The sequence below is a fragment of the Podarcis pityusensis genome (assembly GCF_964106645.2).
Source record: "Podarcis pityusensis genome assembly, chromosome: 16".
In the NCBI taxonomy this organism is placed as follows: Eukaryota; Metazoa; Chordata; class Lepidosauria; order Squamata; family Lacertidae; genus Podarcis; species Podarcis pityusensis.
In genome coordinates this window covers 27,222,617-27,244,544 of record NC_138041.1, presented here as the reverse complement: position 1 = coordinate 27,244,544, position 21,928 = coordinate 27,222,617, and the positions used below count along the sequence as shown (strand labels likewise).

The 21,928-nt window shown below is 47.9% G+C and overlaps 1 protein-coding gene across 3 annotated transcripts; it reads left to right on the top strand.

Annotated features, from left to right (window-relative positions):
• Positions 1 to 1,150: 1,150 nt before the first annotated feature.
• LOC308465374 (glutathione S-transferase theta-1-like) lies at positions 1,151 to 20,386 on the top strand. Of its 3 annotated transcripts, XM_080985291.1 has the most exons (6): positions 11,650 to 11,953; positions 13,715 to 13,774; positions 16,201 to 16,273; positions 17,528 to 17,678; positions 18,835 to 19,011; positions 20,166 to 20,386. In XM_080985291.1, exons 1-6 carry the CDS (start codon positions 11,842 to 11,844, stop codon positions 20,364 to 20,366), a joined length of 774 nt encoding a protein of 257 aa, XP_080841417.1. In that variant the 5' UTR covers positions 11,650 to 11,841; the 3' UTR covers positions 20,367 to 20,386. The 3 variants fall into 3 exon arrangements, with proteins under 3 accessions (XP_080841419.1, XP_080841418.1, XP_080841417.1); XM_080985293.1 differs by lacking the exons at positions 11,650 to 11,953; positions 13,715 to 13,774; positions 16,201 to 16,273 and adding exons at positions 1,151 to 1,397; positions 2,745 to 2,832; XM_080985292.1 differs by lacking the exons at positions 11,650 to 11,953; positions 13,715 to 13,774; positions 16,201 to 16,273; ... (1 more) ...; positions 18,835 to 19,011; positions 20,166 to 20,386 and adding exons at positions 1,171 to 1,397; positions 2,745 to 2,832; positions 4,402 to 4,552; positions 4,817 to 4,993; positions 7,997 to 8,247.
• Positions 20,387 to 21,928: the final 1,542 nt, after the last annotated feature.

Genomic DNA, 21,928 nt, shown 5'->3' with positions numbered 1-21,928 from the left:
AACAAAGTTTCCTTTTTCAGATATTTTGTCAATATTTTGTTCCTTTTAGATGCGAAGGGGAACAATGGAATCAATATGTTTCTCTTCTTTTAACTATCTGTCAAAAACGTTTGTCTATAGTCAATGAACTTCCCGAAGACGTCTGTCCTGACACCCCGCTCCCAGGTTCAGGACGGTGGAGAATTGCTTTTCTTTACTTGTCTTCTGCAAGTTTAATCAGTCCAGAAAAAGTTCCCCCCTCTTCTGCTTCCAAGGAGGGTTCGGTAATTTTAAATGATGAAAATTGATCCTTTACAACGATTTTCTAAGCTCTAGCTTGCCATGTCTTTGCTTCAATCTATTTACAAAAAGCGGAAGGCAGACTTCCTGTTTAGACCTTCCCGCTTCAGTGCCAAATTAAAAGAAATTTCTTATTCCAATTTTCCGTTCTACTCACGGACAGTTAATTGTCCACAGGAAAAAGTCAGCGCTCTCCGGCAACAGCAATGCGGCTTCACTCCGTGAAAGAAGCAGTCGATTCAAGGCACCGCGCCACTCACCCCACGTCGCTCCGGAACCCCGAAATCGGGTTTCCCCGCAAGTAGGGGGGGCGCAAAGGTGCCGGCCGAATCCCACGTCCACAGGCTTCTCCCGCCTGTGGTTTTTGATGGGTCTCCGCCTCGCCGTGGCGGTTCAGACCCTGTTTTCCACGGAGCGGATTCCTCCCGATCGGAGGAAATCCGCCATTGCCAGAGGCGCCAACCCGGAAGTCTCCCAGGATCAAGTATTTTGCAGGGGCAACAGAACCTCATTTCAGTGGCAGAAAAACTCAGGGCTTCTGGGTGGAGGCTCAAGCCCAAAGAAGGTTGGGCTCTTGCGAGGAGGTGGGTTGGGGGACAGGGCCATAGTAGCCGTAATCCTGCCCTGGGGTAGGGGCAGCTCTTACGAAGTCGTGTTTCTTCACTTGAGGTGATGTGTCTTGAAGGTGTCACTTTTTAAACTCTCAAATCTTGTTTGGCTGCTATCCAGTCCCTCCTGTGAACTTTCCCTCCTTTCTTCTCTGGCAAAACAGGCTTGACGAAGCCTTTGGCAATCCTCACTGCTTGGGCGTGGGTGGGAGGGAAGTAGGCCAAGGATCGAGGCCTCTTCCAATTGGCTTTGAGGAGCAGCAGCTGCTGACGAGTTGGTCTGGCCAAGGTACAAGAGGCCCAGCAGCCGAGCCCAGATCTCCCAGGAGCAGGAAAGCACTGTTTACTCTCCTCTTGCCAGCCGATTCCCTACTCTGGTTGTCCCTGCTGCTGCCAGGATGGTGGTGGAGCTTTACCTCGACCTCCTCTCCCAACCCTGCCGGTCTGTCTTTATCTTTGCTAAGAAAAACAACATCCCCTTTGAGTTCAAGCATGTGGCTCTCATCCAAGGTGAGACTGTTGGATGGGGCAGGAAGAATTAGTCACAAGATCCAGGGTGCAGCGTCTTGAGTTGCAGGGGCTGGGTGGGGGGCTTATTTGATGGGTGGGGGGCTGGCTTGAACTCCCTGTTTGACTCCGACAAGGATGGATTGAAAGAGGGTCACTCTCAAATGGCAAACCAAAGCTGACTGGGAAACTCAGAAACCAAGAGGACAAAAACCTCATAAAAGAATGGGGGGAAATTATAAGTTATCTAGGAGACCACTTTAAGCAGATGGAAACAAGAGCAGGATTCTGACACACTTGTCGTGTAAAAAACATGGATAATATGGTTCAATATAAAAACCGGAGTACTGTACAGACTAATATGCAGTTGTAGATGCTTAAAATAAGACTCTATGGATGGAATGGGGGGAAGTAGTGAGATATGGAGAATCTCCACATACGCTATGACTTTATTGATGTGTGTTTATTTGTATTTTTTGTTTGTAAAATTAATAAAATTTCAGCGGGGGGGAGAAAGAGAGTCACTCTCAAGTTGCCTGTTGACTGCTTGACGCAGGTTGTCTGAATGGCTCATTTGGATCTCATTTGGAGCTTTGGGTTCCCTCGCAACTTGATACCATCGAAGAGGTCTTATTTCCTAACATTTAAAATAGGCTTTCGCTGTTTCCAATAGTTTTGCTTTCAAATCGTTGGGGCCTCTTGGTAAAGGGTGGGTAAGAATTGATTGTTTCCTAATAAAAGCAGCCGTGAATTTCATATCTGTGGCAAGCAGGAAAGAACGGTGACTGTTGTAGAATGATTAACTGGATTGCAAGGAGGAGAAACGAGCTTTGCAAAAAGACCCCTGGCTTGTGGCAGTGTCTGCCAGGGCACGGCTCATTTCCCCCTCCCTTTTGCCCAATCGGTGCAAAGCCTGAGCTGCCCAGACGCAGAAGAATTCGCTCTTTGCTGACCTTTGATACTGATGCAAGGCAGACTTGTGTATCAGTGCTTGCTTTGCATTCCCACACCCCGAGCATGCTTGGGGCAGATGCCCATCTCCTTCCATCCATTCCCGAGCAATTAGCTTGTTCTCTGTACTGTTCTGATTCTACTTACTTTGTGGGCGTGAAAAAGATTTATTACCTAAGAGCTGACTTAGGAGAATGGCTGACAAGCACACAGCCCCTGCCCAGCTGCCCCTCACCTCCCAACCAAAGCAATCCAGTAAAGAGGTAAGAGGGAACATGAGTGGGGGGTCAGGTGGGGGTGACCAGCACCCCCCACTCAGGGTGGGTCAAGGCAGGGTCCTGCGTCATGGTTCTCATGAGTGAATAGCTGCCTCTTGATTCCTTTTGTCCATCTCTCCAGGGCAAAACAGGACAAAGGAGTTTGGCAAGGTGAATCTGCTGGGGAAAGTACCCGCCTTGAAGGATGGCGACTTCACCTTGGCAGAGAGGTAAGAAGGATCCACAGCGCTGTTACTTTGTGTGTTTGTGTTGGGGAGTAGCCACACAGTCCCCCTGCAACTTCACTGTGCACCAGATCCTGCTGGAAACCCATAAATCTCTGCTTTCCTCCCTTTGGGGTTTTGTGTTTTCGTTTTCAAGGCCTTAACTAAGTTTATGTTGCAGCCTTTCCTCATAGGGAATTCACTCCATCCCCTTGATAATTTTGGTTGCCTTTTTTCTGGACTTTTTGTAACTCTACAATACCCTTTTTGAGGTTGGGTAACCAGAACTATTCACAATATTCCAGAAGCAGTCGCACCACAGATTTGTATAACAGCATTATAATACCGGCAGGTTTATTCTCAATTCCTTTCCTAATGATCACTAGTGTGGAATTTCCTTTCCTCACAGCTGCTGCACACTGAGACAGTGTCTAAATTATTATTATTAATAATAACAACAACTTACGTGCTGCCCATCTGATTGGGTTGCCCCAGCCACTCAGGTCCCAACAAAATATTAAAATACAATAAACCATTACTGTTGTACCTCGGCCCCTGAACGCCTTGGGAGTCAAACGTTCCGGCTCCCGAGCGATTGAAAACCGGAAGTGAGCATTCTGGTTTTCAAACTTTTTTTGGAAGCCGAACATCTGGCGCGGCTTCCGCTATTGTTTCCAGCACACCTGCGCAATCGGAAACCAGTAGAAAGCCACACCTTGGTTTCCATTTCAGAAGTCGAATGGACTTCCGGAACAGATTCTTTTTGACTTCCTAGATGCAACTGTGCAATAAAAAACTTCCCTGAAGGGCTGCCTTCAGATGTCTTCTAAGACTTAAGTCAAATGTTGTTTATCTGTTTGACATCTCATGGGAGGGCGTTCCACAGGGCAGGCGCCACTATGGAGCACGTCTTCATCAAGCTCTTCCCTATGACCACAGTGCCTCGTTCCTGGTCAGTCACTGCCAGTCCTATAAGCATCTACTGTATGTGTAATTAGAAGAAGAATTATTTAAATGTTTAAATAATTATTTAGGGGACAAGGGCTCAACAAGAAAGACCGGGTTATGTTTAGAATGATACCGCATAGAGATATGCTCCCTGATACCAAGATGAGGGATTCCTTTGGAATGCAGATAGAGAGAATTGATAAGAATAATGATCTGTTGTGAACTTGACGGAAGTGTACAATAGATGAGCTTTCCTGCTTTGGCTCATCTTCTTTTTTCTTTTTCTTTTTTTTCTATTTTTCTTTTTCTTTTTCTATTTTTCTTTTTCTATTTTCTTTTTCGTTTTTCTTTTTTCTTTCCCACAGTTGCTTAGGTTCTGTGCCACGTACTTTGATATTTTTGTAGTTTTTTTAGTTTTTTTCATTATTATCATTATTAAGGAATTTTGTAATTTTGGTTGTCTATATTTATATGTATTTGTTTAAAGCAAAATAAAAGTATTCAATAATAAAAAAAATTTAGAAGAAGAAGAAAAATCCCCCAACTTGTTTGCATCCGACTGCATCTGTTGTTATTCACCGTTGTTGCCTGCTGATCTTCTTCTCTCTCTTTCTTCTTCCCAAACAGCATTGCCATCCTCTTGTACCTAGCAAGGAAATTCAAGACCCCTGACCACTGGTACCCCTCGGACCTGCAGAAGCGAGCCCGTGTGGACGAATATCTGTCTTGGCAACACATGGCCACGCGAATGTGTGGCACCAAATTGTACCTGGCAAAGGTAAGGGCTGCAGCTGCCTCTTGGCCCAGCTGACAATTTACAGAGGAGAAGTCTCTGCTGCAACAAGGGGACCAGAGCTGGGCTTAGTTTTGTGGCCTGTGAATGTATATCTGTTAGAGAGACCCTGCCCGCCCACGAGAGATGAAATGCTGACAGCTGCCATCGTTTTTCCTTCCTCTCACTGCTCACATGGTGATGAGAGGTGAAGAGCCATACCTAGAATGTCTCCGGTGTCAATTCCCTCTTGCCCCCTCCTCTGCATAGGCTTTGCTGCCTCTCTTCCTGGGACATCCTACCCCTCCCGAAAAGATTGAAGAAGCCCTTGAGAGTCTGAAAGACACCCTGAAGCTGTTTGAGGAGAAGTTCCTCCAGGACAGGCCCTTCATCGCTGGCACGGAAATCTCCTTGGCAGACTTGGTGGCCATTGTAGAAATCATGCAGGTGAGTGCTGGGGGGCGATGAGATCTGGGGGCCTCTGGAAGAAATGGCCTTTGGCTCCTGGCGAGGCTGAGGCACCTCATCACTTCCTAGCCAGGTGGGATCACCACATCTCAAAAAGAAGAGGTCAGAGCTGCAAACTGGGAATAATAATAATAATAATAATAATAATAATTTATTATTTATACCCTGCCCATCTGGCTGAATCTCCCCAGCCACTCTGGGCGGCTCACAATCAAATGTTAAAAACAATACAACGTTAAATATTAAAAACTTCCCTAAACAGGGCTGCCTTCAGATGTCTTTTAAAGATAGGATAACTGCTTATTTCATTCACATCTGAAGGGAGGGTGTTCCACAGGGTGGGCGCCACTACTGAAGCACCTTTCTCCTCTCTTTCTTTCTTTCTCTCCTCTCCACCCCACCCCCCGGTTGTCTGTCTTTCTCTCTCTCTCTCTCTCTCTCTCTCACACACACACACACCTTCCCCAACATCCCAGTAGACCCTCCCTCGCTCTCCCACATTCCCTCTATCCAATGAGTCCCACCACCAATCCAGTCACACTCCAGAACAGGAAGTGTGGGAAGAGAGAAGCGGAAGATTTTCTCTCTTTTGGAACACTAGAACTTGGGTCCTCGGGAGGTGAGGAGAGCCTGGCTTTTGGGTCATGCCAAAGGTACCTCTAATTAAGTGCCGTTTTCCCACAGTGGCCAGCCAGAAGCAGGGACTGGGTGCCACAAAGGTGCTACCCCACTTATGATGTATATCCCTCAGCATCTCGCTGATCAAAACTGGGACACTCATTTTTTTAGTGCTGAGCTCTCGCTGGAACCAGCCGACTCATGCAAGGGTTTTCTCTGGTGCTCTTGCACGTGCCAACTGACCAGCATGAGAGCAAAAAGCAATCGTATTTTGGTCAGGCGCTCTGGCGCGAGCCAGCTGATTTGTGCCACAGCACAAGACAAAAAACGGGACATTCCAAGAGCTCTCATCAGAAGCCGGGATGTCCCACTCAAATCGGGACGGTTAATGGGTACGGTGGTGATAGCTTTCCTTGCACATTTGGCAATTATAGCTTTTCTCAAAATGCATGCAGAGTGAGCTCAGACACCTGATTCCCTCCCACTTACCCCCAACAGAAGAACAATGCAGGCACGGTGTCTCTTCTTGCCAAACAAATGAAAGCTTGGGAACATTTCTTCTGGCCTTGCTTAAAAAGAAACAGCGTAGCACGTTTGCAAGTTCGTTCTTCTCCCAGATTCATTCTTCCCAGCTAAGCAACAGGAGTTATTTTCAGCCTCTTAATCCTGAATCCCAAGTCTTTTTCCCCCTTATTTTTTTAAGTAGAAGTGTCAACATCCCACTTTACTTCAAAGGCATATAGCAGGAAGTAGAAATCAATTAGCAATATAGGTGTTAATAATACTAGCCAGACAGGCTTTCCAAAATAACTATGGTTTGTGTTTGATTGTATACCAAATACTCATCATTTCTAAGTGGTGTTCGTAAAAATGAACCGTACAGATAATTGCATTTTCCACTGAAAGTTCCTCTAAGCATTCTGCTGTAAGGATAAAAATCTGGGGAGCCAGGCTCCTCGCAGACTGTGAAGACTTCAGTCATGACTTTGCCCTTCTCTGATTCTGCATGGGAGGAATTATTATTATTATTTATTGAATTTATATACCGCACTATGCCTTGGTGTCTCAGGGCAGTTCACAGAATACAATCAAGATATAAAACCACAAAATACATAATAAAAATAAAACCAACAACCCCCCCCCCAAAAAAAACACATTTGAGAAGGGCATAGGATGTCAGTCAGGTCAGGCGAAGGCTTGGTTAAAAAGGAACGTTTTTGCCTGGCGCCTAAAGGTGTATAATGAAGGCATCTGGTGAACTTCCCTGGGGAGAACATTCCGCAGATGGGGAGCCACTGCAGAGAAGGTCCTGTTCTCGTGTTGCCACCCTCCGGACCTCTCAAGGAAGCGGCACACGAAGGAGGGCCTCAGAAGAGGATCTCAGGGTCCAGGTAGGGTGATATGGAAAGAGGCGGTCCTTGAGGAATCCAGAGCATTGAGCGGCTGACAAGACCGACGGCATTTTATTTGCATGCGTACAAGCAAATCCTTGATCATTCTTCCACTTAATCGTTCTCTCTGCTCCTCTATCGCTTTTTAGACTCCCAGCATTGAATGGTGGCAGCCCTTTTGAGCAGGTGTTGGGGCTGTATCCGTGCTGAAATAAATAAATTATGGTCTTATGTATATAAGGTTCATAAATGTACCAAGCAAACACGTACATAGATATATAGGCCACATGTCTGAAGCTACACAGGAAAGCAGCTATGGAGCCATTTTGACTCCCAGGCTGACCAGGTGTTTTCTCTGCAAGGTCAAATGGAGGAGCCTCCGCATTGCCTTTTCCTTCACAAATCCTCTCTTAAGGGTGCATCTGTGTATGAATAGGGTGAGCCTGTGATCTGGCTCAGGAACTAAGTACTTATCATTACAAAAGACTGGCCAGGCTCCCCAGGGTATCAATCTAGTAAGCATTAACAGGTAACTTGCCAGACAGGAGATAAACAATGACAGGAAAAAAACAACATTCAAATTTCTGTTTTAGACCGCCTTTTGTGTGATGTAGGTCTGATGTATCTGGGGGTGGTCTTAGGTTACACCCCTTCTGTGATGTATGTATGATGTTTCTGGGGGTGGTCTTGATCTACAGGGTGTACAAAAGTCTTTATAAGGCCTTGCGCGCCATTGTTCTGGTTTCCTCCTCCTCTCCTGCGTGTGAGGGGAGCACCCTGTTGCAACAGATCAATAAAGATCAAGCTTACAAGCTGCTTTGCTTCTCAATATTCTCTGGTTGGATTCTGTTTTTTTCCTCCGGCCGATGGAGAACCTACAAAGGACTCTATGAGGGCTCTTGTGTTCCCCATAAGGAAATAAGGGCAGATTTTCGTTTATTACAGTGCCAAATCACTCTCCTCCTCTTTGCAGCCTGTAAGCGCCGGCTACGACGTCTTTGAAGGTAGACCCAAGCTGTCCGCCTGGCGCTCCAGAGTGGAAGAAGCCGTGGGGAAGGACCTCTTTGCCGAGGCCCACAAGGAGCTCTTCAAAGCCAAGGATGTGACGGAGGATCAACTCCCTCCTGAAATGAGGGAACAAATCAAGCAGCACTTGCTGAAGTATGTGAAGTGAACGCCATTGGGGGGCAGAGTCCCCCTCAATAAAGCTCAAGAACCAACCAACACGTTTTGGTCTCTTCAAATATAATTGAAGCAGCAACACACACACACACACACACACACACACACACACACAGTGCCACTTCTCCTTATTGTCATCTCTGGGACTCAGGGCTGGTCACCAGGAGAAGAGTTCAGGCCATGAAGCAGAGGGCCCAGGGGGGTATAGGAACCTTTTGGTCCAATCTCGGAAAGTCTTGTGACTTGGCTCCTTTTCTGGACGACTTCTGGGCAAAAGGAGCCACCCCTCTGGAAATTCTGCCCATTCTTCCATGTCCAGAGAGAGTTGTGGTCCTTCCTGAATCAAAAGACTGCATCCATTCCAAAATCCTAACTGGGAGTGGCCAATTGAGGGGTGGGAGGATCCATCCTGTCCCTCTTTGTGTGTCTTTCCATCTGTGTGAAGAAGACCTTTAGGTAGGTGGACTAGGGAGAAGGTCAAAGGGGACTTCACTTGCTTTACTCTCATTTCTCCACATTGATGGGGCAAGGAGCCTTAGGATAGAGGAAGTCCTCTGTGTGCTGCCTTTTGTGTCTTTCACCCTTGGATCCTTTTTCGTAGACCTGTGCCCCCTCCCTGTACAAAGGGGGTGGGACAGAACTTGCCTTGGCCGCCCACTTAATGAACAGCCTCAACTACCATGCAGTTAAAGCTGCTAGCCACTACCCAATGATCCTTCTGCAAGGCCCAACCCCAACAGCTGTTTGCCTTATCTACATGCAGAAGGTTGGGGTGGGGCAAAGCGGGGCAGGATCCTGCTGCTGCTGCTCATCCATCTCTTTCAGGGGCCTGATCCAATAAAGAGGGGGTTAATTTGGTGCCTCCAGCTGCTCTGGGTGGGCAAGATCATAGTCTTGCCGGCGGGGGGGGGGGGGGCTTCTTCATAATATTGTTTGTTGTTTAGTTGTGTCCGACTCTTCGTGACCCCATGGACCAGAGCACGCCAAGCACTCCTGTCTCCCGCAGCTTGGTCAAACTCATGTTCATAGCTTCGAGAACACTGTTCTCGTCCTCTGTCATCCCCTCCTCCTTGTGCCCTCATTCTTTCCCAACACCAGGGTCTTTTCCAGGGAGTCTTCTCTTCTCATGAGGTGGCCCAAGTATTGGAGCCTCAGCTTCAGGATCTGTCCTTCCAGTGAGCACTCAGGGCTGATTTCCTTAAGAATGGATAGGTTTGATCTTTTTGCAGTCCATGGGACTCTCAAAAGTCTCCTCCAGCACCATAATGTTGAGAAGTATGTAAATACAACCATTACTGGGAGGAAGAGATGGGTTTGTATCAGGAACAGGGCTTTTTAATTTGATCCTAACTGACTGGGAGTCAGGCGCAAGCAGTGTGGCAGCCATGTCTGCGAATGACACCAATAATTCAGGATGGGGAAAACTCAAGCGAGACAGCAAAGATATCACAGAAGATTAATCCAAGCAGCATCAGTGGGCAGCAAAATGGCTGATGAGGGTCAAGTGTCAAGTGATACATGTTGGGGCAGAAACATCCCCACTTCATTCCTCTCCACAGTGATGTCAGCAAGTACCTGGGGAAAGAGGCCATTTTTGCTGAGCCAAGTGCAGCTCCAGGGAAAAAGGTGAATTCCAGACTAGTGATGGAAAATAAAGCTGTCAGTACTGCAATGTCTATTCAGTTCTGTGATGCAGCCACATTTGGAATCCCATGTACAGCTCCGGTCTCCCCACTTCCAAAAGGGTATTGCAGAGTTAGGAAAGGTTGCACAAAAGAACAGGCAAGATGATCCAGGAGGATGGAGGAAGTCCCCTGTGAGGAAAGATCACAACGGTTGGGCTTCTTTATTTAGAAGAAAATACAGTGGTACCTCGGGTTAAGTACTTAATTCGTTCCGGAGGTCCGTTCTTAACCTGAAACTGTTCTTAACCTGAAGCACCACTTTAGCTACTGGGGCCTCCTGCAGCTGCCGTGCCGCCGGAGCACGATTTCTGTTCTCATCCTGAAGCAAAGTTCTTAACCTGAAGCACTATTTCTGGGTTAGCAGAGTCTGTAACCTGAAGCGTATGTAACCTGAAGCGTATGTAACCCTAGGTACCACTGTATGTGTGGCAGTGAATGGGAAATGTGATGGCGGCTTAGGAAATTGTACGTGAGATGTAGAAAATCTTGTTCCCTCATCCAGTGAAACCTATTGGCAGTAGTTCCAGGGCAAAGAATGGTCTGATGTTTTATGGGTTTCATTCCCACACGACTTGGCCAAGGTCATTAGTTTAGACAGCCTTAAAAAGGCAATCAGACAAATTAATAGCCGAGGTGGAGGGGAAGTCGCTGTTATTAATCATGATGGTCAAGTTGAGCTTTGGGGGTTTGCTGAAAGCATCTGGTCAACCACGGTGGGAAGCCAGATCCTGTATCTATTGTTATAATGGGGACACTCCTTGCTCCCCGCAGATCCAAAAGGATCTTATTTCCGAGACATGTTGCCACCATGTGACACTTGTAAGCCCTGGACAGCCGACTTAGAAAACAGCCAGGCAGTCATTCAAGAACATTCAAGAACAAATTAAGAGCAGAATGAGAGTCATTCAAGAACAAATTAAGAGCAGATGCTGTCCCTTGCTGTCGACTCCTTCGGTACAAACCTCCCCTTCTGATAAGCCTTTCTCTCCCAGAAGTTTCATCTTTGCTGGATGTTGGTACAGTTAGCTCAACTATGTCCTTGTAGGCTGTGGCTAGTTTCTTGGGTCAGCAGCAATCAGGGGATGGAATAACAACAACAATTTATTATTTATATGCCACCCATCTTACTGAGTTGCCCCAGCCACTCTGGGCAGCTTCCAACAAATTATAAAACTGCAGTAGAACATAAAACAGGGCTGCCTTCAGATGTCTTCAAAAAGTCAGATAGTTCTTTACTTCCTTGACATCTGATGGGAGGGCGTTCCACAGGGCGGGCGCCACTACCGAGAAGGCCCTCTGCTTGGTTCCCTGTAGCCTCACTTCTCTCAATGAGGGAACCGCCAGAAGGCCCTCAGAGCTGGACCTCAGTGTCTGGGCTGAATGTTAGGGGTGGAGACAATGATACAATAAGAGTCTCTCTACACTTGGCCAAGCCACCTACCGCACTTTCTGCCTGCCTGTCAGACACCTGCAAATGGTGGGCATAGAAATTTCCACAGGAATGTGTGCAGTATCTGTTGGTGCACTAGAGATGTACGAAGCACCTGGGAAACCAGCCAATGTTTCGCTGCCACTTTGCAAAGTTAATATTTCAGTGAGCAGGCTCTATGGTCAAAGAGTCTCTCCTGGGCTTTTGACCGATCCAACCAGGCCTTGAGGGTCTGCGCCCTCCTCGCCGACTTCCACCGCAGGCTCTGCCAGTCGCACGTGCTTCGCTTCTTGTACTTTTCCAGAAAAAAAGAAAGCAAAAGTCCCTGCCTGCTGGAGTCAATACCCCGCCCCTCAGGGAGAACATCTGGCTGGCTGGCAGGCTCCCGCGTTCTGCTACTCCCTCGCTCTCTGCCCTGCTGCAGTTCCTGTTCTTCCTGGGAGGGTGTTCTGCCAAAGGCAGACGACACAGAGGAAAATCTCTGCTCTCCGCTGCTCTGCCTCTCCATGCCCAGGGACCACCATGGTGCTGGAGCTGTACCTAGACCTCCTCTCCCAGCCCTGCCGAGCCGTCTACCTCTTTGCCAAGAAGAACAACATCCCCTTTGAATTCAGAGCTGTGGAGCTGTTCAAAGGTGAGCTAAACGCACCTGCCTTCCGGCGCCTCTGTGCTGGCAGCGAAGGAGGGGTGGGGGCGCTGAGGTCAGGGTGGGTCAATTTATCTCCCGAAGAAAAAGAAAGTGGAGAGATGTTGCATGGGGGAGAGGGAAGACCCCTGTCTCTTAATGACTTGGAGAAGCCACGATGTTCAGGGGGCTCCAAAGGTGGGCTTCTTCCTCATTTCACTGCCTGCTTTCAGAAGACCTGGTTTTAAGTACACCTCTTCCCACCCACCCTTTCTCCCTAGCAGGAGACATTCACTGATTTTAAGCATGGCAAGAATTCCCTTTTTCTCGCCATGCTTTAGACTCAGTGAATGGAAAGACGATAAAGTCCCTACCAGAAAAGAATGGCTGATTAAGTTTGATGGATTATGCCGAAATGGCAAAAATGACGGAAGAATCGGAAATCAGGAAGACCAAAATTTTAATAAGGAATCGGGAAAATTTATAATATATCTTTAAAAAAAACCATTGTAAACAGCTAAAATCATTAGTAGGGTTGGAATAACACTTGTAGTTTAATGGCGAATTTTGGACATAATGGAGATGTAAAAGATTTGGATTACTGTAAAAGATGCAGGAGGAAGTGACTAATAGGACCCACAAAGGGGAGGAGGGAAGTCTAAGAGATTCTTTGGCATCTTGTTTTTATGTTGGATATGTGATTGTAAAACTTTAATCTAAAAAACCAAATAAATAAATTTATTTATTTTTTAAAGTATTCCCTCTTTCTCCTCCAAATGTTCATGTGCCAAGTTCTGACATATGTTAGTGACTCTGAGATCAGGAGGAAGAAGAGTTGTAACAATCTGGGATTAATTTTCCCAGGAAAAAATAACTCTGGGGGACTTGCCTGGAAGTTGGCCTCAACCCTCCTCTGTGCAATGGGCCTGGTTAGAAGGATCACTTGGTAGGGGTTGGTCCTGCTGGGAGAGCCCACTCTGGTGTAAATAACTTTTTTTTTAATATAATTTTTTATTAGTTTTTTTTTAACATGTCATTTTCAACAGTAATTAAACATACTTTTACATCTTATTCAAATTTTTGACTTCCATCAATCCTGTCTGAAAATTTTCCAATCTAATCTCTCAGTATGCATTTCTTATCTTCCCTATTACATTTCATAACCAATATCTCTATCTTTTTCTACTTTGTAACACTTCATATATTTCTCCTTACAAAACTTCTTGTAGTCCTACTAGCGTAATTTGTTGATTACAGTTGCTCTTCAAATAATTCATATACTTCTTCCAATCTTCTGTAAATCTCTGGTCCCGCAGCTTTCGAATCCTTCCTGTCATTTTGTCCAATACTGCATAGTCCATTAATTTTGTCTGCCATTCTTCTTTTGTGGGAATTTCTTCTTGTTTCCATTTCTGGGCTAACAATACTCTTGCCTACTCTGGTGTAAAAAACTTGGTGTGGGGGGCAAGTGTCTGTGTCTCTCCCTGGATCTGCTTCTCTATTCTTGGGAGTGGCCTTCTCTGGTGGGCTCTGTGGAATCCCGGTCCGTTTCAGCAGCTGCTGTTGTGATCTGGGAATCATCACGGTCAGCTGAATATTGCAGGTGGCTCTCTGCTTTGACATGACTGAAGAGAAACCCTGACAGAGAAGCTACCTGAGCTTGGGGAGGTGGGTCTTTGACTGGGCAAGAGGGCAGTTCTCCCATCTGAGATGGATGCCTGCCTTTCTGCTCCCCTCGCTTTGCTGATGCTTTTGCGTCTCTCCTGCCAGATTCCATCCTGGGGACGAAAGTGCAGGGCGCAAGCAACCCAGAGGGAGCCACGCCATCAGGTAAGAGCTGAGAGGCTGGGTGATGCTTTTGTATAATACAGAAAAATCAGGGTAGTCCACAGGCCAGCTGCCCAGGTTGGCATGGTTCAGAGGGTTGGAAGCAGCAAGAGCCTGGGAGTTCACCCACACAATTCTGGTTCTGGGGCTCCCCACTGTTTGCATGGACATGCCCCCAGTTCTGTGGGTCCAATGGTCGGAAGGCCAAACTTGAACCTGGGCTCAATGCCCCGTTCAGAAGTGGCTTCGCTGGGGGCCTTCAAGTTCTTGCAGCCTCTTTCAAAAGATGTTTGTGAACCAGCAGGAGGTATTTACCACCAGCTGACGGATCGGGTGGCCGCCCTAAGTATTCTCGCCTCCCCCTTCGTTATTTTCGTTTCTGGAATATGGCGTTTGTTTGTTCCTGCTGTGTGTGAACATGTTTGCCTGCTAGGTTCTGGCTCAGGTTGAAACTTCTCCCCGGAACAGGTTTCCAGAGGAGTTCTTGGGCAGTTGATTTGTACAGGTGGTCACATTGAGAAGATGGCTGCTATCCAGGGCTTCCTTCAACACCTGATGAGTCAAATTCCAAGCTGCTTTGCTCCAGGAAGTGTTGTGGAGGGAGCTGTTGGTTCTCCTGCCTGTTCTGGCTCTCCCACAAAGAGCCCCCCAGGCTCATGGTCTGTCCCAAGTGTGACAAAATAGCACAGTGGCTGCCATCAGACTGTTCAGGGCCATCAGGAAATGGGCCAAACCAATGAATGTGTGTCAAGGTGGTTGCAAGGCAGGCTTGGGAGTATTGTAAATACAGGGCCGATGAACAATGCTGGCAAGTTTTTCAAAAGAGGACTGCTTGTTATTTTAACCTTAGAAGCAGCGATAGAAGAAATGATTGTCACAGGACAATGCCTGCTCTGTGTCGTCAATCCTGGCCCTGAACTGTTTCAGGCAAACATGCAAGGATGGATTGACACCACACTTGCAAAGCCCATGTTTGGGGGGCATGAATATGGCTGCCAGCTGAAGGTGGCATGTGGGCAGATCTTGGCTGCACTGACACACTTGTTGCCTCACCTGGGTGGCACCTCTCCTCACCCAGCAGCTCCTGAGCTGTACCTCCCCCTTCCCAAAAACGTCCATTGCAAAAGGAGGCTCCAAGCATGCATTTCTTGCTCCAGGGGTCAGTTTGTGCCAGCAGCATTCAGCCAGAACTCACAGGGTGCCTTGTTGCTGAAAGGCAGGACAGAGATGCCAAAAATATGGGTTAAGGGAAGTCCCCCGGTTTTAGTAAACGGACTCCCCTGCTGTTGTAGAGTGAAGTTCTCTTTGCGATGTAAATATTGCCGTAAGGATTTCAAGGGCAGTTGATGCTGTGCTGTTGCCACTGGGCTCCTGCTGAAATACAGTGGCCCTTTCCAAGCAAACTCACGGAGCCAGAGGTTCGTTCCCTTGGAAGAGATCTTTGGTGTCAGATCAGGACTGGATGCCCTTTGACCTGCCCCATTCTGCATGCAAGGCTAGAGATAAACAGACCTTGTACTTTGAGCTCAGGGCTCTTTCCAAACTCCACTTTGGAACATAGTTTGAACTTCTCTCATGCAGCTTTGAAAGCCAGGCCAGAGGTGGGGTGGGGGGGTGAGGTGACAATAACAAGTATTTTCAGTTTCCCCCCAGTATTTTCAGACAAGGTGTGGTTATTATTGGGGGGCAAGATTAGCCAGGAGTGGAGAGCTTCCTCGGGTCTGTCTGTGGCTATAAACCAAGACAACCAAAGTGGAGCAAACATCCCACTTTCTCTCCCCCTCCCCAGTCTCCAAACATTGGGGGCTCCCAGCTGCCCGCTCTGAGTAGAAAAAAATATGGCACTGGACTCACAGCTGATTTATTGGGATATTCTGCGTTATGTACTGAGTTGAATAGGATCCAAAAAGCAGCAGTCTGATTGGTCCTAGAACAATAGGGTCCAGAATGCAGCAGTCTGATTGGTCCTAGAACAATGCAGCAGTCTGATTGGTCCGCAGGAGCCACCCAATCCAGCTCCAGGTGGAAGTGAATCCGCAACCTGATTGGCCTACAGGAGAATCCCAGAATTAGCCAACCACGTGCGACCCATTGTGTAAATAATGTATATAAAGCAGATATTTTGGGGGAACTTTCATTCCTCACTACTATGAGCTGAATAAAGAGCATGAAATCCACACTCGACTCCGAGTATATTTCAATCTGCATGGGTCAAAATGTAAATTGGCCACTGATTTGCTCTGCAGAACCCGGAGTTGTTGTTTGTGTTTGGTGATATACGCTCACCAATTCTCCAGCTGTCACTCAGAACAGATTGTCCAGGCAAGCTCCAATTCTGGAGTCCTGGATGTGCTGGGCATCTCCTGCCAACCATCCTGCCAGGTCTAACTGTGTGCTGTGTCGCTTCCCTCCAACCCACCTGGTTTTAGGGCCGCTGCCCAAGGCGACTGCGGTGAAGAAAGTTCCCGTCTTGAGGGATGAGGCCTTCGTTTTGTCTGAAGGGTAAGAAGGCAGGCAGACAGGAATGGCTTCCTTCCCCTCCAAATTTCTATCTTAAAAATATATATTTGATTTTACATACTTGAGTTTTCAATCATACCACAACACATTCAAAGTTACAAGATTCCTACAAACCTCTGGACTTCCCACCTTCCCCTCTGTGAGTTCTGTTGTTAAAACCTTCTGCTGCATCTTTATTTTAATAATCCAAATTTTTGTAACTCCATTGTGTCAATAGGTCTCGTTACATTACAAGTTCTAGTTACAGGTAGGTTGCCGTGTTGGTCTGCCATAGTCAAAACAAAATAAAAAAAATTCCTTCCAGTAGCACCTTAGAGACCAACTAAGTTTGTCATTGGTATGAGCTTTCGTGTGCTTAGTTGGTCTCTAAGGTGCTACTGGAAGGAATTTTTTAATTTTGTTTTTACATTACAAGTGTTATTGCAATCCTGCTCACGTTTTCAACTGCTTACAGTGGCCTTCAAGGTAAATTATATCCCCCCCCCCCCATTCTTTATGAAAGTTTTGGTCTTCCTGGTTCCTGAGTCTTCCGGTCAGTTTTGCCATTTCGGCATAGTCCATCAACTTGATTTGCCATTCTTCTCTGGTAGGGACTTTATCTTCTTTCCATCTCTGGGCTAGCAACATCCATGCAGCTGTCGTCGCATACATAAAGAGTCTTTCCTGCTCACTTGGAATTTCAGCACCTACAATTCCTAATAAGAAAGCCTCTGGGGGTTTTTTTGTAAAAGTTATTTTAAGCATTTTTTCCAATTCATTATATATCATTTCCCAGAAGGCTTTTATTACCTTCCTCCCAATTTCTATCTCATCTGTATGTCGTGAGGGAACAAGACGGTTGGGTGCTGTTGAGCACAGCTCAGAGGCTCAAAGGAGTCAGGGGTTTGGGGCCAGGAGACAGAAAAACACTGGTGTTGGAAAACTCCTTTGAGCTCTGTCTCAGCTGACACCAGATGGAAAGCAATCCAGTCCTGAGCTTGATGTAAATTGTGGTGGGGAGTGTATCACAGTGGGGGAGCAGCACCCAGGAAGGCTTCTCTCTGCAGCTTCATGGCACGTTACTCAATAAGGTGTTTGGCGAGGGGTTGGGTGCTGCCATGGGGTATATCTTGTGTATCTGGGGCTCCAGCACAGCTTTGGTCTGCCCTCAGCCTGCCAGCCCTGAGACGGGCTTCCCTGCTCCATTTGCTCCCACTGTGCCCCTGACGCCTGTCACCCTCTCTTCTCTGGGCACAGCACAGCCATCCTCCTGTACCTGAGCCGCAAGTACAACACCCCGGACCACTGGTACCCGTCGGACGTCCAGAAGCGAGCCAAGGTAGATGAATACCTGTCCTGGCACCAGGCCAATATCCGGGCCAATGCTCCCAAGGCCATGTGGATCAAGGTAAGGGAACAGAGAGATGGGTGGGCTTTGGCTGGGCTGTCCAGTTTTTGGGTTTTACCTGCTTGGCTCAGGGTCACAGATGAGGTTCTGGAAGGCCTATCTCAGAATCTCTGCCCAAATTCCTCTGGCTTAATGCCCTTAACCATAATAGCCTGTGGCTGCCTTCTCTTCCGGCAGCGAGGAATGGAAATTGCCCATTCATGCTACTGCCTCCTGTCCAACTCACAGTATTGTATTGCCATACTTTAAAATATCCAGTGACTTCCCTTCTTCTCTTTCCATGGTTCATTTGGCGTATCTTACATCCCTGCATATTTTACAATAACTATCCTGATCGGTTTTCCACTATCACATCAATCAAAAATTATTTACTCTTTTGAATTTTTCTTAGTGCTGCCAACATTTTCAGCTGTACACAGTTATTTTCCATATACTCAATAAATGTTTTCCAATCTTCTCTAAACCTATGTTCTTGCTCTCTTATTCTATATGTTAAATCTTCAAGTTGTGCAAATTCTGTCAACTTAAGTTGTGAATCTTCTTTAGTTGGGACCTCACTCACTTTCCATTTTGGGGCTAACAAAACACGGACTGCAGTTGTTGCATACATAAATAACCTTTTCTGACACTTGGGAATTTCAGTCTGAGTTATCCCCAGCAGAAAGGACTCTGGGTTTGGGGGGAAAGTAATTTTTTCCAGTTCATTATAAATCATTTTCCAAAACTCTTTTACCTTTTTACATGTCCACCACATGTGAAAGAATGTTCCCTCCACCTCTTTACACTTATCTGATTCTGTCTTGTAGATCTTAGCAAGCCTACTCGGCGTTAAACACCATCTATGAATCATTTTCAAATAGTTCTCTTTCAAAGAACAACATGCTGTAAATTTCAAGTCACTTTTCCAAAGTTACTCACAAAGGTTGAAATCTATGTTGTGTCCTATATCTATTGCCCAGTGCATCACTGACTTTAAAACCATTGAGTTCAAACCATCCAAGGTAATTGTTGTCCCCCTATGACCAGCCTCCCCTGACTGGCACTCTAGCTGGACATCTCAGGCTTTCCCTGGGAAAGTGTAGCTCTGTGAAGGGTAAACTACAATTCCCAGGCTTTAATGGTGTGGTGTGGATGTGATCTTTCTCTCTCTTTGCAGGTGCTAATCCCGCTCTTCACAGGCCAGCCGCTTCCCCCAGAGAAGCTACAGGAGGTGATGGAGGGGCTGGGCGCCTGCTTGACTCAGCTGGAGGAGCTTTTCCTGCAGGACAAGCCCTTCCTGGTGGGCAGCGAGGTCTCGCTGGCTGACCTAGTGGCCATTGTGGAGCTCATGCAGGTGAGGATTGAACCCAGGGATCACCAGATTCCTTTCTGAACTGCCTCCTAGCCAGTCTGGAGAGAGCAGGGGAGTAGCCTGCCTTCCCTCAAAACCTGACTTGAGGGCACATTGTGGGATGAGCAAATGGCCCAAGGGTGATCAGCGGCTGTTTTGAGTGGCCTAAGTGGGTGATCCAGCTGCCAAGCCAGACCACAAGGAGCCCCAACAGAGAACAGGGTGCAGGGCAATCTTCCCAACTGTCAAGGCTTCAGGGAATCCTATCCCTCTCACGGCGGGATGCAAAGAAGCATCAAAACAAGAAGAGTTCTTACCATGTAGTTTATTCAATAGTCACAGAGAGAGACGAAGGAATGCTGTCTCTCTTAGATAATGTCGTTGCTCCAAGTCAAGTCCCACCCCCTCAGTCCCTCCTATTCTGCATCACCCCTGCACCAGCTGATCTGCGTTTTCTGCCTCTGAGTTTTCTGTTCTATTACTCTCAATGCCCGCCGGGTTCAGGGAGGGGGGGGGTCAGGAATGCTTTCAAGAGACACTGAGTCTGTCAGCTGTCTCTCCCCTGGTGCTTCTTCTTCCTGCTGCTCTCCCAATATTTCCCAGCTCCTTCCCTCTTCAGCCTCTGAACTATGTGTGACATATGAGAGAGTGCTGGAGGTGAAATAGTTAAACAGGTTGCCCAGTGAGGACCCAGGGGGGTGGAGTCAGTGGGACTATAAAACCAGCTCTGGGAGGGGCAAAGGAGAGTTCGTTGAGGAGTTTGTTGGGAGTTGGGTGGTTGGTTGGAGTGGGAGTGAATTGGGCTAGAGTTGTGGGTAGGTTGAGTTAGTGTAATGAAATAAGCTATGTTAGGGGCTAGACAGACAAGTAAATATCCGAGAGGTGGTTTAGTAGGTGGGGAGTCCCACTGACTCCACCCCCCTGGATCCTGAGTGGGCAACCTGTTTAACTATTTCACCTCCAGCACTCTCTCATGTGTTAACGTCACACTATGACCTTCTGCAAACCGCTGTTCTAAATCTATACTGTCCTCCTGCTCTCGGGAAGGTGCAGGAGGAGAGGGGGAGTGGTTCCCACCATTCCTCTTCAGTCCAGCCCCTGACACCCATAGACCCCAATGACTTACTCCATACCCCCACCCCATCCACTTTCCACAGCCGGTTGGTGTTGGGTGCGACATATTTGAGGGGAGGCCCAGGCTGGCCAAGTGGCGCGACCGAGTGGAGGAAGCTGTGGGGAAGGAGCTCTTCCTGCAAGCGCACCAGCTGATCCTGAACATCAAACAGCTGAGCACCATCCAGATCGATCCCCGGCTGAAGGAGCAGCTGGGGCCGGTGCTACTGAAGATCCTCAAGTGAATAAAAGCCACCCAGCTGGCCGCTGTCTCTACCTCTCCTTTCTAAGTTGAGGGATGCTGCCACAGGCCCTGGTGTGCCCCCTGATCTCCTGCCCACGGGCAGCAGCTGCCCTCTCCTAAGCATTCGCTCCCGGAGTGAGTCTGCATGACCCACGGAGCTACGGGGCAGGCCCTATGTTGACCGTTTGCTTTGCTTGGTGCCCAGCAAGTCAACCGAGCTCTCTGGGGGAGCAATGACAGGTATCTCCCAAAGCACCAACTTCCGCTGCACATCGAGGCCTTTTCTCCGACATTAGAAGAGCTCTGGGGATGCTGTTGCGAGTGAAGTCAGAGCACAGGATCCCCAACCTGTGAAACTGCCTGGGCTAGCCAGCTTGGGACTGCCTGCTCTGACTGGCAGTGGCCCTCCCAGGCAGGGTGGGCTCTTCCCCAGTCCAGAGCTGGGCCCCACAGCCCCATGGTCCCTCTCCATCCGCAACGGCAGCCAAAGGAAATAAATGTGGTAGGGGAGGAGAGGGGGCAAAGACAGTTTGAAAGGCCATAGGGCAGGGTGGGAGGGCCAGGAGGGGAGGTTGGAAACTGGGGCTGAAGACCCTAATATTAAGCGTCTGGGGCCAGATCTGTCAACACACACCTTGCCAGTCGGACTCTGCCCCCTTCCCCGAAGAACGGGAGGCCTTCGAGGGTCAGTTTTCTAGCCTGTAGCTGAGCACCCCATATTCCCTCCAGGATCATGACGTATGGGGTAAAGCCATCATGGCAGGGAATGTGCAGCAGGGTCTCTTTTTCGGAAGGGAGGGGAGCAGACTCAGAAGGTGCTGATTTTGGAGGCCCCGATTCAGGGGTCCTTGAGTACTGGGGCAGTATCCAGCACGTCTGCTTCTGGTTCAAGTGATCTTGCCAGGCCCTGGTTGGAGTTGGGTGCCCAAGCTGCTATTCAAGGTGGAGAGGGGAGGGCTATTGATGGCTACTAGGCCCATAGCTGTCAACCTTCCCTTTTTTTGGGGGGGGGGAATTCCCTTATTCCAGCGCCGTTTCCCGCTGCTATCCTGGATTGTTAGATATCCCGTAGACTGTCCCTGGGACAGGTGAGGCTGCTGGTCCCTTATTTTTGAGGCTGCTGATCCCTTCTTTTCAAATCTGACAGTTGACAGCTATGACTAGGCCTGATGGCTATGCTTAGCATCCATGCTTGGAGGCAGCAAGGTTGCAGGTTCGATCCCTGTATGGGATCAAATCCTGCTTGGGGGTTTCACATTGAGGCCACATTGAGGACAGGATCATAGCTGTCAACTTTCAGATTTGAAAATAAGGAATCAGCAGCCTCACCTGTCCTGGGGACAGTCTACGGGATATCTAACAATCCAGGATAGCAGCGGGAAGCAGCACTGGAATAAGGGAATTTCCCGCAAAAAAAGGGAAGGTTGACAGCTATGGACAGGATGCTGAACTCTGATTGGCTATGAAGGCTCTTCTTCTGGTCTTGTGACCGGGGCACGGCAGCACTTTCACCCCCCATTCTGACCAGCTACCTATGGCAGTCAGAGCAAATGGGCTTTGGAG